The sequence below is a fragment of the Onychostruthus taczanowskii genome, unplaced genomic scaffold, assembly GCF_017590055.1.
Source record: "Onychostruthus taczanowskii isolate IOZ18803 unplaced genomic scaffold, ASM1759005v1 scaffold91, whole genome shotgun sequence".
In the NCBI taxonomy this organism is placed as follows: domain Eukaryota; kingdom Metazoa; phylum Chordata; class Aves; order Passeriformes; family Passeridae; genus Onychostruthus; species Onychostruthus taczanowskii.
In genome coordinates this window covers 869,352-887,475 of record NW_024507105.1, presented here as the reverse complement: position 1 = coordinate 887,475, position 18,124 = coordinate 869,352, and the positions used below count along the sequence as shown (strand labels likewise).

Here is an 18,124-nt window from a genome sequence, read left to right as displayed (position 1 = left end):
GTGGTGTGATGTGATTTCCTTCGCAGCCAGGAGAAATACTCTGTTCCATTGAAAAATGAGGTTCTGTCGGGAAGGGGGTCCCTTTGGCAGGAAGCAGTGCGAGACAGACCTTGGCTGTGTCCCACAGGAACAGTTTCCCTCCTGTGCTTGCCCTTGCAGCCCCCCGCAGGTGATCGGGATGCTGCCGAGGGGAGATATTCTGCTAAGGACCAGTCGAGCTGGATCCCCCTGCACCAAATCGGGAGGGGACTGGGACCCTGCAGGGATGGAGCTGCATCTCACCCACCCCATCCACCCTAGCCTTTCTCTTTTTTCTGCCTTTCCTTGGATTCTCCTCCACCTCCTTCCCTCCCTCCCGTCCCAGCCCCTTCCCTTTCCCTCCCGGCACCGCCAGGAGCCAAAAGGACTTTGCACCCCGAGGCAGCGTTCGCTCGCCGCTCCTTCCCGCAAGCCTCGGAGCCGCCGGAGGGAGAACAGAATACTCCGCTCTTATCTGCGAGGGGAGGCAGGCTCGGTGGGCAGGGTTTGCACGAAAGCTGCTGGTTTATAAGCAGCCGGCGGCGGAGGCAAAGCGGTGTCGGGAGGCAGCGAGCGGGGCCCCTCGGTGCAGCGATGCCCGCGGCGCTGGGGCTGCTGCTCTGGCTGAGCCTCGCGGGTGCCCTCGGCTCCGACATCGAGCCCCCCCAGCACGACCCCACCGAGGCAGGGGCCGTCCTCTTCGCCAGGGATTACAACAGCACGGCCGAGCTCGTCCTCTTCGACAGCGTCTCGGCCAGCTGGAAATACAACACCAACCTGACGGCCGAAAATGCTGCTCTGCAGGTGGGTGGCGGGACGGGGGCGATGCCACCACGGGGGTGTCCCCAGCACCGGGGACTCGGGGGGGAGGGGGGGGCTGGGTCACGGTGGAGACACTTGCTGTGGTTCCCTTCCTCCCTGCGGGTTTCTGTCTCAGCACCTCGGGGTGGCAAACCAAGGCTGGGACTTGTAGTCCAGGAGCTGTAGGGTTTTGCCCCAAATTGGTTTTCAGGGAGACTCTGCCCCAGAATGACAGCTCTGGTCCCAGAGCAGGGTCAAGGTTATTTTTAGAGGTGATTCCCTCCTCCCAGCATCTTTCACTTTCTTTTCCCCCTTCCTAGAACTGGGCCAGGTGTCAGTTGTCCCTGTCCCTGTCCCTGTCCCTGCCTGGTGTCACCACATGCCAGTGCTGAGGGTTTTAGTTTGGGGAGGACACCAGGAGTCCAAAGTGCACAAGCAGCTGGGTGGCATCGGGACTGAGGCTGCCACCTCTTGTCCCTGTGTCCCCAGCCCACAGGGACAAAGACAGTGGTGGGGAATACTCCAGGCTGTAGGGAATTCGGCATCAGCGCAGGTTAGGGCAGGAAGAGCCTCTGCAGGGAGAAATGCTGTGTGCATCCCACAGGCATGTGTGTGCTCTCCCAGGAGTTTGCATGTGGCTGGGTTTTATTTAGAGGGGCAGGGAGCTGGAGCAGCCCCAGGGTGAGCTGCAGCCCAGCCCAGCCCAGCCCAGCCCAGCCCAGCCCTGGTGAAAATCATGAATGGGACAGGACTGCTAGGAACGTGTCTCAAGCTGTTTTATTTTCCAGCATCAGTCTCATTACATGGTTGTGACAATGGGAAGATGCCAGCAGTTCACATCCCAGGCATCAGAGCAGGAACTTAATGTTACAACTTACTTTATAAGTTTTTTGACCAATCACACCAAGCAAAAGCATATTGACAGTAGTTCCATCCAACTACTATAAGCACACGTACCTTCAGTTAAAACAATGCTTGCTTATTTCGAATACAATACCTGTTTGTAAGCCTTAAAACACAATGCACAGAGCTCCATTATTAAGCTTAGAACTTAAGCTGGGGGCTTAAACTGGGGACGGGAGCACAGTGTATCCTATGCAGGAAGGAAATGCATCTTCCTGTACAGGGGAAAGAGCACTGCCAGGTCTGGGCACTGCCAATTTGGCAGGACACTCAAGAGGGCCCAGGTGCCCCTTCAGCCTTTTTTTGTCAAGCTGACGTGATGTCTGGGCAGGCACCCAGCTCTAGCTGCAGATGTGGTGGGGTGGGGGACCTTGGGGCACAGCAGGAACATCCCAGATACACTGAGTCCATAATTAAGGCCAGGAGAGCACCTTGCATGGACTTTTCTCAGCAGGTGTTTCCAGACCAGCTTTCCCCCTTTAATGTGCTGTTAAATGTATGAGGATCATGCCCAGGAGCTCCCTGCAATGTCAAGGCTCCTAAGCCAACCCAAGTAGAGGAGGGGATCTGAACCTCTGGGGTCAGTCCATGATGGGGCAGCAGGGAGGTGTGGTGGGATGGGGAGTCACTGGCTGCTAAAGGAATAGCAGCTGGCCAGCAGGACCCAAAAGGCTGGATTTGGGGGATCTGAGAGAGCATTGGGCCAGGCAAACCCTACACATCCATGATACAAGAGGGGCTGAGCCAGGCCACCAGGGCCCTGCCACTAAAGGGGACCCTGTGACAAAGGGACATGAGAGGCAGGAGATCAAAGGCAGGGGCAGGGAAGGACAGAGGGATGCTGGACAGACAGATAGATGTACCATCTTTCACAAGCTGGGATTCTGGGCAAGGGGCTGGCAATGGGGCTTGGGGGCTGCTCATGTCTGGGTGCAGAACTACTGCAGATGCCTGGGCCAAGGCAGTCCCAGTGTCCTGAGCTGTGCACCCAGCAGGGAGGGACTGGGATGGAACTTTTGGAAGGGGGGCTTTGAGGCTGTGGGTGCCAAGGGGCTTCTGAGCCCCCCCACAGGGGCATCCCCTCCAGAGAGAGATCCCAGATGTGGGGGTGAAGGGCCAGGACTGGTGGGCATGGCCATGGCTGGAGGGACTCAGCCTCAACTGACTCCACCAGAGCTGTCAGGAGAGTTTAGGGTACAATTTGCCTGACCAAACACAGGTGCCTGTTCAAGGAGAAAACAAAACACAGCTGAGCTCTGCTTCCTCCAGCTCCTCCAGCTCTGCACGGGGTCTGGGAAGGGGTAAAGGCATCTCCTGTTTAGAGGGGTGATGCAAGAGCAGGGTGTCTGTGGGGCTGGCATGTTGGAGCCAGTTGATGCCAGTGATGCTGTGGGCACTGGGATGCCCAAGGGAAGCAGTGGGAGCAGTGAGGGGTAGCCAGGGCCACCTGGCACTTTTGGCATTCCCACCCCCGTGTGCCACATCTGCGTGTCTGCCCTGAGCAGCCTCCAGCTCTGCCACACCACAACTCCCTTCCTTCCCTGCTGCCTGCTGAGGGAATGTGGAGATTAAAATAAAACAAACCAGGCGTGTTGGAGCCAGGCTAAGAATGCCACAAGTCACAGCTAATGAGCTCCATAAATCACACCAGGACAGCACAGGACACCGACCAGGCACTCTGCACCATCTCACTCCACCTGCACCAGGCCAGGACATCCTTAAAAGATTGGAGCTTCCCAAAAATACAGCTGGCACTGATCAGGCTGGGATACAAACACCTGCAATGCACCCCATCCCAAAACCAGGGTCACAGCCCCAGCTGCCTAAATAACACCCCACAGTGCTAGCAGCTTACTGCCAGCCCATGGGCCCAGGAAGGGAGATCAGGGCTGGCAGGAGTTGGGTGGCAGAGAGACACCCAAAACTGGGCACTGGGAGCAAACAGGTGAACACAGATGTGACATGTACAGGTCACAGGGTGCAGACAGCCAATTGAGAAATGTATAGAAATAGAAGTATACAGGCGTAGTGAGGACATACAGGAAGGAGGAAGGTGAATGTGGCACCTTTATAATTATTTTTTGGGTTTCTGTCAAAGTGAGAAGCAGCAGGAATGGAAATAAAATCAAGCCAGACCTCAGAGCTACTTCCAAAATCAGGGTCCAGCAGATGTCAAAGCCAGCCCAGGAGCACCCAGCCACCCTGACTGCATGGCCTGGACAGCCAACCCCAGCATTCCCATCCCATATGAGACCCTGGAGCTCCCTCCTAAACACCCCCACAGGCCACCAGCAGGTGCTCATCGAGAGCTCCACAGGGGAGCAGGGGCTGCAGACACTGCAGGGCCAGAGAGAAGCTGCTGTCTCTTTCCATGGGTGCCATGGACTGGGGACAGCCCTGCCTGGCACCCTGTGTCCTGTCACCTCTGACTTCCTCATGACTTTGCCTCTGGCCCCCAAACCATCAGCTGGGTGGTGGCATGTCCCAGGGCTGGTCCTGAGCCCCCATGTCCCCTCTCACCATGCAGGTCACGGCATCACTGAAGGAGCAGAACTTCACAGAGCTGTGGGGGAAGAAAGCCAAGGAACTCTATGGAGACAAGTGGAATAATTTCAATGACCCCCAGCTGAGGAAAATCATTGGATCAATCCAGACCTTGGGACCCTCCAACCTGCCCCTGGAGAAGAGAGAGCAGGTAGGCAAGGTGGCAGTGGAGCCCTGGGCAAGGCTGGGGTGCTGTGAAATGCCTTAGAGGGATTTCTGACAAGCATCCAGACTCCACTGCTGACCTCTTGCGTTTTGGAGGGTGTCACTGGCCTCTGCACAGTGATTGCTGACAAGCATCCAGACTCCACTGCTGACCTCTGGCATTTTGGCCTCTGCACAGTGATTAAGGAGGAGATGGGGTGCTATCTCCAGGGGATGTGGGGTGCCTTCTGGCCCTATTAGCCAGCCCTAACGTTATCTTGGAGCTGTTCCAGCAGGAACTGGAGATTTCCGGCTTACACAGAGCAGTCTTGGGCATCACCTGGAGATCAGCCAGGCTGTGCCCATGGCTGGAGCCAGCTGTCCCAACCCCTCTGGGCTCATCAGGTATGCAGCCCACTGAAAAGAAGGGCTGATGCAGCCACCTGGCTCCTGAGCTCCCCATAAGACAAGGACTGCTGTGCCTTGGTGACACAGTTCCATGCCAGGGACATCAGGACATCCTGAGCCTTCCCCTGAGCTTTCAGGGCACTTAACCTGAATTTTGATTTCCGGAAAATATGGCCCAGGCTGAAGCTGGCAGCCACTCTGCTCTACATGAGAGCAGGACAGGCCCTTCCATCCTGACCCACAGCTCCTGACAGCCATTCCCAGCCAGACCCTGGCAAAGCCTCGTGATGCAATCCCTTCCGGAGAGCTGTCGGCCCCGGTTCCTTCCAGGAAACCCATCCCTGCCTTCTTCCAGACAACAGACAGCATCGTGTCTCCTCCCTGCACATCAGTCATGCCTCGCCCATCCCTGGGCAGCTCTATCCCACAGCCACCATTGTCCCCATCTCCATCCCCTCTGCACAGACGGAGCAGAGGAATGGGAGTGGAGAGAGGGACAGAGCAGAGGAATTTCCTTCCCTGGGAATAGGCTTCCTAGGCATGTTCCAGGAAACCTCCTGTTGCTATTGTTTGCTGTTGTTGCAGTTCACAGAAATAAATCCCCCTCGTCCTCCCGCTTTTCTTCTCCTATTTTTTTTTAACTCATTTAGATAAACAGCCTGTGCCACGGCCCTGCTGACAAACAGCTTTATAAACAGCCCCTCTCTGGAGCATGGCTGTGCAGGGATTGTCTGTCCCAAAGAGCCTCCCTGCTCCCACCATGCCAAAACCCTGAGTGATAACACACTTATCTCACCAAAAATGTGCTGTATAAACACACCAATCCTTCCCCACATCCGTCTGGACACACACACTCCAGAGCTGGGAACCCTGTAGATCCTGCAGGGCTGTTCCTGTCCCCTGGCAGCCCCTTTCCTTTCAGCACTCTTTTCATTTCCTACAGTACAACACCATCCTGAGCGACATGGACAAAATCTACTCCACGGCCAAGGTGTGCCTGCCCAACGGCACCTGCTGGGATCTGGAGCCAGGTATGCTCCCTGTCCCCTTGATCCTGCCAGCTGCTGAGCACCCTGTGGCCAGGACTTTGTCCTGGTCCCCACATCCTTAGTGGGTGGGGTTGGCATGTGCCACTCATTAATCAGGACTGTCCCGGCGTGAGGATGGGCGCTTGGCTCCGGCGTGGTGGTGGTGGCCCCTCCGCAGAGCTGTGGCATATGCCTCCCCCTCCAGCTGCTTTCTTATGTTCTACTTGTCCCCTCTGTCCCAGACCTCTCGGACATCATGGCCACCTCCCGCAGCTACAAGAAGCTGCTGTATGCCTGGGAGGGGTGGCACAACGCTGCGGGGAACCCGCTGCGCCCCAAGTACCAGGAGTTCGTCAAGCTGAGCAACGAAGCCTACGTGCAGGATGGTACAAACCAAGGGGGTGGGCAGGGACCAGGGGTGGAAATGGGGTGCCCTACTGCTCTCCCCACCCCACGTGCTGCCAGGCATCCAACTTCTATTTCCCAAGTACCAAGACTTTAGGGAAGCGGGGAAAAATCCTGCTGGTAGTCCCTGGTCCTGCCTTTTGAGGGTGGGTAGTGGGGGCAGCCTTTGGGGCTGGAGACAGAGGTTTTCCCTGTATCCCTGGTAGGATTCAATGACACAGGCAGCTACTGGCGCTCCTGGTACGACTCAGACACCTTTGAGAAGGACCTGGAGCACCTCTACAACCAGCTGGAGCCACTCTACCTCAACCTGCACGCCTTTGTCCGGAGGAAGCTCTATGACCGCTATGGGCCCAAATACATCAACCTGAAGGGTCCCATCCCTGCTCACCTCCTGGGTAAGAGATGAGACTCCCCCAGCCTGTGCCCAGAGGTGCTGGTGGGGTCAGAGGGGCACACACAAGGCCAGAGAGGTCCCAGTTATCACTGTGTTTCTCTGCTGACCTGCCACCAGCTCTACTCTAGCTATTTTCTCTTTTCAGGGAACATGTGGGCTCAGCAGTGGAACAACATCTATGACCTGATGATCCCCTACCCTGAGAAGCCCAACCTTGATGTCACGAGCACCATGGTGGAGCAGGTGATGAGCTGAGGGACTCATTGGAGAAAAAGCAGGAGGTGTTGCCAAGGCTGGCCCATGACATTGACCCCATGGGAGTAATTTCTGATACTTGTATAGGGGACAGCAGAAAATCCATGTCTGGGAGGGGAAGTGACAAAGAAATTCTCTTACTTCATATCTGGCAATGACCAAAGAGGCAGCAGGTGGACAAAAGTGGGCAGTGCACTGGGGCTGCTGCCAGTCCCCAGGCTGGGGGCTGTGTTGCTGCATTCACACCATCACACAGCTCCAAGCCCTTCTTGGGTATAAGTCCTGCTCCCTTCTCCTGCCCCTGCTGAGCTCCAGCACCATTGCTAGGTGCATTTTTAGAGATATTCACACCAGTTCTGGGGCCCGCCCTCCCCCTCATAGAGAGGGGCAGGACCTCAGTCCCTGGGAGCAACTCACCTCCTTCCCACGGGCCTGGAGCACTGGAGGCAATGCCCAGGGCACAGGCAGCCCCTTCCTCAGCCCTAACCCATTGCCTGCTGCCCACCAGGGCTGGAATGCCACTCACATGTTCCGGGTCTCGGAGGAGTTCTTCACCTCCCTGGGGCTTCTGGAGATGCCCCCTGAATTCTGGAAGGAGTCCATGCTGGAAAAGCCAACAGATGGGCGGGAGGTGGTGTGTCATGCCTCAGCCTGGGACTTCTACAACCGCAAGGACTTCAGGTCTGTGGGGACATGCAGGGACCCAGGGCTACAGGGCAAGACCCTCTCCTCTCCCCGCTGGTGATCACCCTTTTGGGTACCCCCAGCCTGGCTGTGCACCCCAATGTGGCACTTTTCACAGTGGCAATGCTGCCCTGCCTTCCCCTCCACTTTCCCTTACCCTGTGGGGTGTTGCCACCCTCTCTGAGGCTGTGGGGAGTCCCTCCCATCACGGGGGTGCACAGACAGCTGGGGTCCCCCTCACTCGGCTCAGGCAGTGCTGTTTTCACACGGCAGGATCAAGCAGTGCACAACGGTGACCATGGAGCAGCTGTTCACAGTGCACCACGAGATGGGCCACATCCAGTACTACCTGCAGTACAAGGACCAGCCCGTGTCCTTCCGCAGCGGGGCCAACCCTGGCTTCCACGAGGCCATCGGTGATGTCCTGTCCCTGTCTGTGTCCACCCCCAGCCACCTCAAGAAAATTGGTCTCCTCAGCGATGCTACTGAGGATGAAGGTATGGCAGCCACCCTTTGGAGCTGGGTGACCTGGAGGGCCCTGGCACTGCCTGTGGCACTAGGAAGGGTGTGAGACATGCCAGGGTGGGTTGCAGTCTGGCAATAGAGCCCAGAGCTGCCACAACCCCTTCTCATCTCCATGGGTCCACGCACAACCCCCTCTTGTCTCCATGGGTCCATGAACAGCCCTTCTTGGCTCTATCCTCTTCCCCCCTGAGGCAGGAGTGATGCTCTCCAGAGCTTGTCTGTGCCTTTCCCTTCACCAACAAAGCCCAAACTGGAAAACAACATTTTTGTGCTTGATTGGCTTTGACCTTTCTAGCATTCCTCCCTCCCTCCCTCAGCAAAAAACATCCACCCCTGGAGCTCCATGGAGGTGGCACCGAGCATGCACGTGCACAGTCACGAGGGCAGGTGACATGTCCAGCTGCCAGCCGGCACAGCAGGGCAGGACTTCTGACTGCAGGCACTGCCCAGCTCATCAAGAGCCTCATCCTCCCACCTGACATCCCTCAGCTGACACATCAAAGCAGATGGTGGCAAAAGAAATTGAGCACTCCCAGACCTGCCCCGGGCGCTGCTTGGCGGAGGAGGGACAGTCCTGGGATCCTCCTGCCGTGTCATTAAATATGTTTTATGGCAAGAAAGACAGCACAGCAGCCAAGAGCATCGGGCCAGCGCTGCATAAACACAGTGAAGCAGATGGTCTCTGCCTCAAGCCATTGCTACCCGGCTTGCCAGCCCTTGGCAGCCAGGCTGCCGTAGTGATGGCAGCCAAGAGCCCCTCAGGGCAGTGCTTGCAACTCTTCTCTGACCCCACAGCTTCAGCTGGGTCTCCAGAAGGTCTTTCTCCAAACTTCCTTCCTTGGGTTTCCTTGAGGGGGAAAACAGCTGTCACCATCCCCTGTGCTCCTCACGACACAGTGGTGACTGTCCTAGAGTTGACTCTGGTTCTGGGTCTAAACCATCGGAGTGTTTGCAGTGGTGTGACTGCAGAGCAAACTCCCCCAAACACCCTCACCCTGAAGCCCCAGGGTGGAAGTGTGAAGAACTACACTCACCAAAGACCTTTCAACTCTGAGAGCTGGGCTAAAGGCAAGGGGACACCACACTTGTCACTATTATTGTCCCCACTCAGTAAAAGGCACGTGTTGCCCCAGGTAGTAATAGAAACCTCCTGTATCCTACACAGGATAGGAGCAAGGTTAGGTGTTGAGATGCTGTCCCCATTTCTCATCCAGACCTGCCCACCCCCTTGCCCACTAAAATCCTGGTGCCTGTAGTGTTGTCTATGCAGAACCCTTTCCAGCCTGGCTCAGGCTCTGTTTTGTGCAGAAAGCAATATCAACTACCTGCTGAAGATGGCCCTGGAGAAGATTGCCTTCCTGCCCTTTGGCTACCTCATTGACCAGTGGCGCTGGAACGTGTTCAGCGGCCGCACGCCGCCGAGCCGCTACAACTACGACTGGTGGTACCTGAGGTGGGGCACACTCACCAAGGGGGTGTGTGGGTGTGGAAGCTGGGCATGTGCAAGGAAGGGAGGCACGAAAGAGGAAAGAAAAAGTGTAAAAGTAGCCACGGAGATGGTGGCAGAACAATGGATAGATGTGTAGGTGGGTAGGATGGAAGGATGGATGAGTGGATGGATGATGGATGGATGGGTGGATGGATGGATGGATGGATGGGTGGATGGATGGATGGATGGATGATGGATGGATGATGGATGAATGGATGGATGGATGGATGGATGGGTGGATGGATGGATGAATGGATGAATGGATGAACATACATGGAATCATGCTCTAATTTCTTCTGCACTTTGCCAAGCCTTCCCATTCTTTGACTAGATTCCTCTGACCCTTTATTATTCCTTTGCTCTTGTTGTCCACAGAACCAAATACCAGGGCATCTGTGCTCCAATTTCAAGGAATGAGAGCAACTTTGACCCTGGAGCAAAGTACCACATCCCGGGGAACACTCCTTACATCAGGTAGGGGAAGTGTTGGCAAGGGAATCAAGGTTTGGGATGCAGTGGGTTGGGGATCACCTCTGTGGGCAGGGACTGTTGTGTGCTGCTCCTGCTCAAGACATAGAGATCTCCCAACGTTTGGGACCACAAATAGTGGGGTTGAGCTCTTGGACTTGTCTGCTTCCCCTTGTCCCCAGTTCTGACCTTCATGGGCTTCCTTGGCAGGTACTTTGTGAGCTTCGTCCTCCAGTTCCAGTTTCACAAGGCACTATGCCAGGCAGCCAACCACACCGGTTCCCTGCACACCTGTGACATCTACAGGTCCAAAGAAGCTGGAGCCAAACTCAGGTGGGGACAGAGGAGGGTCAGGAAAATCGCCATGGGCAGATGTGTGCATGGAAACTGATGGTGTGCAAAGGAAGGAAGGAAGGAAGGAAGGAAGGAAGGAAGGAAGGAAGGAAGGAAGGAAGGAAGGAAGGAAGGAAGGAAAAGGGAACTGGAGAAATAGCTTTGCAGATGGATGGATGGATGGATGGATGGATGGATGGATGGAAATACGTGGAAGCACTGGGGTGGGGTGAGTGGTCCTCACCAGAGTATTGCTATTGTCTCAGCCATGAGCTCCCACCCAGACAAGAGGTCACTAAAGCACAGTTGGCTCCTGTTGATTCCCTGGGTGTTAAATGCACGAGTGTGTGGCAGGAAGTCCTCAGTTCCCACATGCAGGACAGGTGGTGGCCTCCAGGGCAGTTCCCAGGTTCATGTCCCACTCTAGAACAGCAGTTTCAACCCTTAAGATGCTGAGATACTATCACTGCTTCTTTCCCATCCTCTGGCCTCATGCTGGCTCTTGCTGTCCTGCTCCTCCGCAGGGAAGTGTTGAAAGCTGGGTCCTCGAAGTCGTGGCAGGAAATCCTCTTGAATCTCACTGGCTCGGGTCAGATGGATGCTGAACCCCTTCTGGAGTATTTCAGCCCTGTCACCAAGTGGCTTCAGGAGCAGAACAACAAGACCAATGAGGTGCTGGGCTGGCCTGAGTTTGACTGGCGTCCCCCTGTCCCTGAAGGCTACCCTGAAGGCATTGGTAAGGGTGCAGCTCCATCTCAGGTTTGGGAGTGTCAGGAAGAGATCCCCCAAGGAACATCATTAATCCACAGGCAGAAGCAGAGGAAGGTCTCTGCTGTGGGAGGGGTGGTCCCCATACCAGGAAAGAGAAATAGCCAGCTCCATGAAGTCCCACGGAGTGTTGCTTCCCAGGAGGCAGGTGCCATTGTCTGAAGCTGCATAGTGATGTCATCAGTCATGGTGTGAAGGGTTTATCTTCTTAGTTGTATCCTTTGTGCTTATGTGGGAGAGTCTAGGGCATGCAATTTGTCCTGAAAACCTATCATCTGTCCAATAGGACACGCCAGCTGGGCACCTCTTCCCCCATTTCTTAGCTCAGCCTGCTCCCAAGTTGTGGCATCCTTCAATGGACCTGCAGTTCTGGGAAAAGCTTAACTATGGCTTCTCCATGGGATAGTGTTCTTGCAACCACCCTGACCTTTCTTGTCTCTTCCCCCATTTATTTTCTCCTCCAGACAAAATAGCAGATGAGGCACAAGCTAAAGAGTTCTTGTCTGAGTACAACAGCACAGCTGAGGAAGTGTGGAATGCCTACACCGAGGCATCCTGGGCCTACAACACCAACATCACCGACCACAACAAGGAGATCATGGTATGGCAACGACCCTGGGGCTGTGCAGGGAGAGCCAACAGCCTGGGAAGGCAGGTGGTACCCAGGGCACGTTCCACAGAAGCTCTGAAAACCAGGGCAGCCTCTGCCCCTTGTAAAGGGATAACCTTCTCACCCAGGAGGTGCCTTCCCCTCATCATCCACTGAGGAGCCCACAAAGGCAGCTGTGGGGAGGGTGTCAGTCATGGGATGCCAGGTGGTGTTTCTAGCAGTGGCCTGTGTCTTTTCCCCAGAGTAACTCTTCTTCTCTCATTGTAGCTGGAGAAGAACTTGGCCATGTCCAAGCACACCCTGGAGTACGGCATGAGGGCCAGGCAGTTTGACACCTCCGATTTCCAGGACGAAAGTGTCACCCGCATCCTCAAGAAGCTGAGTGTCATTGAGAGGGCAGCCTTACCTGAGAATGAGCTGAAGGAGGTGAGTGGCAAGGGGACAGAGCAAGAGAGGGTGTCCCTTGCCATCACCTTGTGTGAAAACAAAAGTTTCTCTCAAAATTTAAGAAATGCCACTGAGCAGCCACCGTCTGCCTTGAAAAAGGTGATAGCTTGCTACCTTCTACACAAAGCCAAAATCCTTGTCTTCAGGGTTTCCCACTTGAAAGTTGCCTTTTCCAGGCTGCAGTGGGGCCTGGATGTTTGGGTGACAATAGCACATTTCTTGTGGGCTCCAGGCCCTCTTGTATTGACTCTGTGTTGCCTCTGTTGGGGTCACACTTGATCTTGGAAGGGACCAGAGTAAAACACCCGAAAACCACAATGGGCTGGGACATCCTCCAATATCCTCCAATATCCTGGAGCTAGGATAACCACTTTACATACTCTGATTTTCTTTGCAGTATAACACCCTCCTCTCAGACATGGAGACCACATACAGCGTGGCTAAGGTCTGCAGAGAGAACAAAACCTGTCACCCACTGGATCCTGGTAAGATCTAGCAGGGCGTCCTGTGGGGCCTCGGCACTGGCTCAGAAGGGAGGGATTTTTTTTAATGGGGGCATGAAGAAAGGCCGTGAAGGGTTCTTTCACCTTCTCTACGATGGCCCCTGAGCAACACGGTATGGAACCATTGCACCTGCTCAGCCCATCCAACAGCATCACAGCGACTTTGTTGCTGTCTCTTAGACCTCACAGACATCATGGCCACCTCTCGGGACTATGACGAGCTCCTCTTCGCCTGGAAGGGCTGGCGGGATGCCTCTGGGAAGAAGATGAGAAACAACTACAAGCGATATGTGGAGCTGAGCAACAAGGCAGCCACACTCAATGGTCAGTGCCCTGCTCCCCTAGAGGCCACCATGGCCCTTGCCCCCTGGGAGCAGAGATTTGGGCTCTTCATCCACCTGGGGGTCAAAATCCCAAGGGTGTGGAGGTCTCACTAACTCCCAGGAGATCTACTCTCACTCTCTCTTGGGTGTCTGAATAGCAAGACAGAGTCTTGCCCAAGAAGGACAGAGTCTGACAGCTTCTGCTCTTGGCTTACCACAGGCTACACGGACAATGGGGCCTACTGGAGATCCCTGTATGAGACATCCACCTTCGAGGAAGATTTGGAGAGGCTGTATCTGCAGCTGCAGCCCCTGTACCTCAACCTACATGCTTATGTACGCCGAGCCCTCTACAAAAAGTATGGTGCAGAGCACATAAACCTGAAGGGTCCCATCCCTGCCCATCTGCTAGGTAAGGGCTCTGCTTGAGCTACACTGCGTCTCCCACCACGTGTTGCTGCCTCTGTGCCATGCCAAGAGTTAAAACTAGTCTCTGTTCAGCTCTGGCTGAAGGGAAAAGGTCACCTGGGATGGGTCTGTAGAGGCAAATCTACCCCAGGGAAGGGCAGCACGCTCAGCATGATTTGAATTCTCTTGAATTGATGGGATCCTGCCCACATTGCCCTTATGCAGACAGGGCAGGGACCAGGCAAGGCAGGGACCAGGCAGGGTGATCCACCTGTGCAGGAGGAGGGAGAAACTGGTTGCTCTCCTCTCCCTGTCTCCCTCCTGACATGTGTCATCCTTCTGTGCTTCCCAGGCAACATGTGGGCTCAGTCATGGTCCAACATTTTCGACCTGGTGGTACCTTTCCCAGATGCCACCAAGGTGGATGCCACCCCGGCCATGAAAAAACAGGTCAGTGCTTTTCTAGGCTGATCTGGGGAAGTTCCTTGGGACCCAGCAACTTTTGGCAGTTGCCACCACCCGTGCTGCCAAATGCTCTAATGTTGCCAAAAAAATCCATGCCTCATCTGCATTCTCCCTACTTCTATATGCCAAGACCTGGATCCAGGTCTAGCTGATCCCGGGAGATTCCCCTGCCCAGAACAAGGTTATCCCTGTCCTCCCATCCTTCCCCAGCATCCCCCACTGCCCCTCACCATGTCTCTGCTCTTTCCCCAGGGCTGGACACCCAAGAAAATGTTTGAAGAGTCAGACCATTTCTTCACCTCTCTGGGCCTCATCCCCATGCCCCAGGAGTTCTGGGACAAGTCCATGATTGAGAAGCCGTCGGACGGGCGGGAGGTGGTGTGTCACGCCTCGGCCTGGGATTTCTACAACCGCAAGGACTTCAGGTGCCCACGGGGAGCAGGTGGTGGCCACTGCTGATGTGGTGCTGGGGCAGAAAGGGTCTTGGTAGAATAAGGGCACGTGGGCTGATGCCACCACGGTGTATCTTGCTCTGGGGCATGACACCCCAACAATGGCACTTCTCTTGGAACCCAAGGTGCTGGTAGGAGTCCCCATGGTGGATGGAGGGCAATCCATGCCTGCCCTGCCCTGTCCTGGAGAATGGAAACGCTGATGAACACTGACAGGGAATGGGCAGGGTCAGCAGGAGATGCAGGAGGAGGAAGAGACCAACCCAGTGGAGTAGGACCAACCTGGCCTGGCATCAAATGTGGGGAGGGGCTACATGGAAAGGAAAAATAGCTCAAGGGGGTGTGATGGTTCCTGGAGGTTTTCATGCCACCACTGCCCTCCCTTCTCCCCTAACCCTTGTGTCTTGGTCCAGGATCAAGCAGTGCACCGTGGTGAACATGGACGACCTCATCACAGTGCATCACGAGATGGGCCACGTCCAGTACTTCCTGCAGTACAAGGACCAGCCCATCTCCTTCCGCGATGGGGCCAACCCTGGCTTCCATGAGGCTGTTGGGGATGTCATGGCCTTGTCTGTCTCCACCCCCAAACACCTCCATAGCATCAATCTGCTGGACCAAGTCATGGAAAATGAAGGTGAGCTGGAGGGCCACCCAGCAAATGTTGGGATGCTGATGGGAACAGCTGGAAAGGCAGATGGTCAGGAGGGGCTGGGCAAGGCTGAAGGGCTCAGGGACATGCATGGTGGCTTTGCATGCATGGAGAGGACAGGACCTGTTGGGGACACCCAGTTCTGGGGCAGAATGACCCACAGAGGGAGGAGAGGTGGATACAGCATTGTCTTGCTCACATCTTCATGCCCCGGGCAGAAAGTGATATTAACTACCTGATGAGCATCGCCCTGGACAAAATTGCCTTCCTGCCCTTCGGGTACCTCATGGACCAGTGGCGCTGGAAGGTGTTTGATGGGAGGATCAAGGAGGATGAGTACAACAAAGAGTGGTGGAACCTCAGGTAGGGTTGAATTCAGTCCCCTGTCTGGGACAAGGGCCTTGGCCATCATCCCACTGGGTGTTTTCTCCTTGTGGTCCAGCTGACTGCAAAGGGAATGAGATACACAACCCCTCCCTCTGTCCTCACACCTCACTATGTTCCTTCCCACTTTGCCCCATCTCCTCCTCCCCAAGCTGGCCTGACTCTCCCTCTCTCACACAGGATGAAGTACCAGGGCTTGTGCCCACCAGCAATGAGGTCTGAAGACGACTTTGACCCCGGGGCAAAGTTTCACATTCCTGCCAACGTCCCTTACATTAGGTGAGCCAGCAGGGCTGGGGCACAAGGGACATCACTTGGAGATAGAAGCAGGATCCCCAGGTCAGATGCCAGCAATGACACCTTTTTCCATGGCTGGTGGTACAATCCTGCGTGGGCTGGGCAGCTCCAGAGACCCTGGCAGAGCTTCAGATGAGAAGTCTGGATTTAGGGGAATTTCTGCCTATCGAAGGAAGATTAGCTCATCCACTCCAACAAACATGAAACACATTATGGAGAAATGGCATCAGCAGGTGGAGCTGAGCTGAAGAAGGTGTAGCTCCAAAGCCAGTGATGCTCCTCCAGACTGGGAGGGTGCAACCAGAGAATGAGGAGAGCCACATTCTCCCTTGCACAGGCACAAGCAGGGTCCATTCCCATCTCTTCATCCCTCTCCACCAGGTATTTCGTCAGCTTTGTGATCCAGTTCCAGTTCCACCAGGCACTCTGTAATGCAGCCGGCCACAAGGGTCCCCTGCACACCTGTGACATCTACCAGTCCAAGGAGGCCGGGAAGATCTTGGGGTAGGTGTGTGGGCAGGGTAAAGCCAAGGCATCAGTATCCCCAAATACCTTAAAGCCAGCCCAGCAAGACAGGAGGCAACACAGCCCCTGGTCATCCCTCCCATGCCATACCTGGGCCAGCCACCCTGGGCTGGGCACTGGGGCTGTGATTGCAAAAGCAGCCACTAGATGGTAGCTAGGCCCCTGGCAGGGGGAAGGCTCCCTCCTCCTCCTCCTCCTCCTCCTCCTCCTCTTCCTCCTCCTCCTCCCAGCCCCCAGTTCCTTAGGGAAAACAACCCCCTTGCTTCAAGAAAAGCACCTGCAAAATTAACTCTTTCACCCAGGGACTGTTCTGCATCAGGCTGGATTCACTGGAGGTTTTTAATCCGTGCAAACCCCTCTTCCCCCCACCCCAAGATAAATGTCCTTCCCTGTGCTCCAGGCTGGCAGCCCTATGGTTCTGGGGGTTCAGACTGTACCCAGGGATGGTGATACCAAGAACTCCAATGGAAAGGGAAGGGCTGGCAGCCCAGAGGGTGATGGGGAACACACTGGAGCTGATTTCTCCTGCCACAGGGATGCCCTGAAGCTGGGTTTCAGCAAGCCATGGCCCGAAGCCATGCAGCTCATCACAGGGCAGCCCAACATGTCAGCAGAGGCCCTGATGAGCTACTTCGAGCCACTCATGACGTGGCTGGAGAAAGAGAACCAGAAGAACGGGGAGGTCCTGGGCTGGCCCGAATACAGCTGGACTCCTTACACAGGTATGCAGAGCTCAGCCAAGCACAGCAGGTCCATGACTGGCCAGGGCTCAGCCCTCACCAGGGTCAGAATGAAAGGGAGCTATCTTGGTGTTGCTTGGCCATCCCAAAAACCACAGGGCGTTTGAATACTTCTCCTTGATTCCTCGTGGAGCTGAGGCCAAAGGGTGTCCAAGAGACCAGCAAAGATGGCCCAACATACCACAGCCCAGAGCCCCTGGCAACAGCCATGTCTCTCATTTCTCTCTTTTCCAGCCCAAGATGACTCCAGCAAAACTGATTTCCTGGGAATGTCCCTGACCAAAAGTGAAGCCACAGCTGGGGGCTGGGTCCTGCTCGCCCTGGCACTCATCTTCCTGATCACCACCATCTTCTTTGGTGTCAAGTTCTTCTCAGTCAGGAGAAAGGCCTTCAAGTCCATCTCAGAAATGGAACTGAAATAAGGCAGCCACCAGCAGGGCAACATAGACAGGGTGCAAGCATGGGCACTTGGCCAGGCTGGTAGCCATGCCATGGGCACACTTGCCAAGGAAGCCATGGGTTTCCACAACCCAGGATTACTCTCTCCTATCAGGTCAGACATTCCTTTCCACTATGCAAGAGCCAGAGCAGAGAAGAGCTATTTATTTGTCAATGTCTGAATCAGGGGAAAGAGAAGTTCAGGCTCCGGCGGGCACGGAGCCGTCACAAGCTGCCCCTGTGCCCAGGGCTGGAGCTGGTCCAGCCCGGTCACCCACCAGCCAATTCTGACCTGTGGGCAAAGCCACAGAGACTTGAGTGACAGAGGCAGTTTGGGGAGGGATGGAGCACATCCTGGTTTGCCTGCTACCAGGCTGTTTGCTTGCATGGATGAAAAATAAACCTATGTCTTGTCCCCCTTCGAAAAGCAGCTCAGCTTCTTCTTGCACGTGGGTTGGGGGTTCAGGGGAACAAGGCTCTAAAGCAGGAGAGCTGCCACCCCAACCCAGTGAAAACACAAGTCCCTGGGGACCAATCTGGCTTTGGGGCAACATACTTGCAGCACCCAGCTTGTCCCTTCCCCATCTGAAAGATCAGCATCCCTTTGCAGCATCTCCATCCTCCCCTGGATGGCGGCTGCCATCAGAGCTGACAGCTCGTGGGTTCCCAGGGCAGCATGTGCCTAAGGGAGGGGCTGAATCAGGGCCAGG

At 55.4% G+C, this 18,124-nt stretch overlaps 1 protein-coding gene across 1 annotated transcript; it reads left to right on the top strand.

The window, feature by feature from the left end:
- Window positions 1–427: 427 nt before the first annotated feature.
- Window positions 428–17,828, top strand: ACE (angiotensin I converting enzyme). Its single transcript, XM_041426561.1, has 25 exons — window positions 428–822; window positions 4,250–4,417; window positions 5,762–5,849; window positions 6,089–6,232; window positions 6,458–6,649; window positions 6,794–6,891; window positions 7,412–7,584; window positions 7,861–8,084; window positions 9,421–9,565; window positions 9,977–10,075; window positions 10,280–10,402; window positions 10,927–11,138; window positions 11,635–11,771; window positions 12,048–12,206; window positions 12,625–12,712; window positions 12,911–13,054; window positions 13,274–13,465; window positions 13,814–13,911; window positions 14,179–14,351; window positions 14,792–15,015; window positions 15,249–15,393; window positions 15,595–15,693; window positions 16,093–16,215; window positions 16,771–16,958; window positions 17,211–17,828. Exons 1-25 carry the CDS (start codon window positions 613–615, stop codon window positions 17,396–17,398), a joined length of 3,834 nt encoding a protein of 1,277 aa, XP_041282495.1. The 5' UTR covers window positions 428–612; the 3' UTR covers window positions 17,399–17,828.
- Window positions 17,829–18,124: the final 296 nt, after the last annotated feature.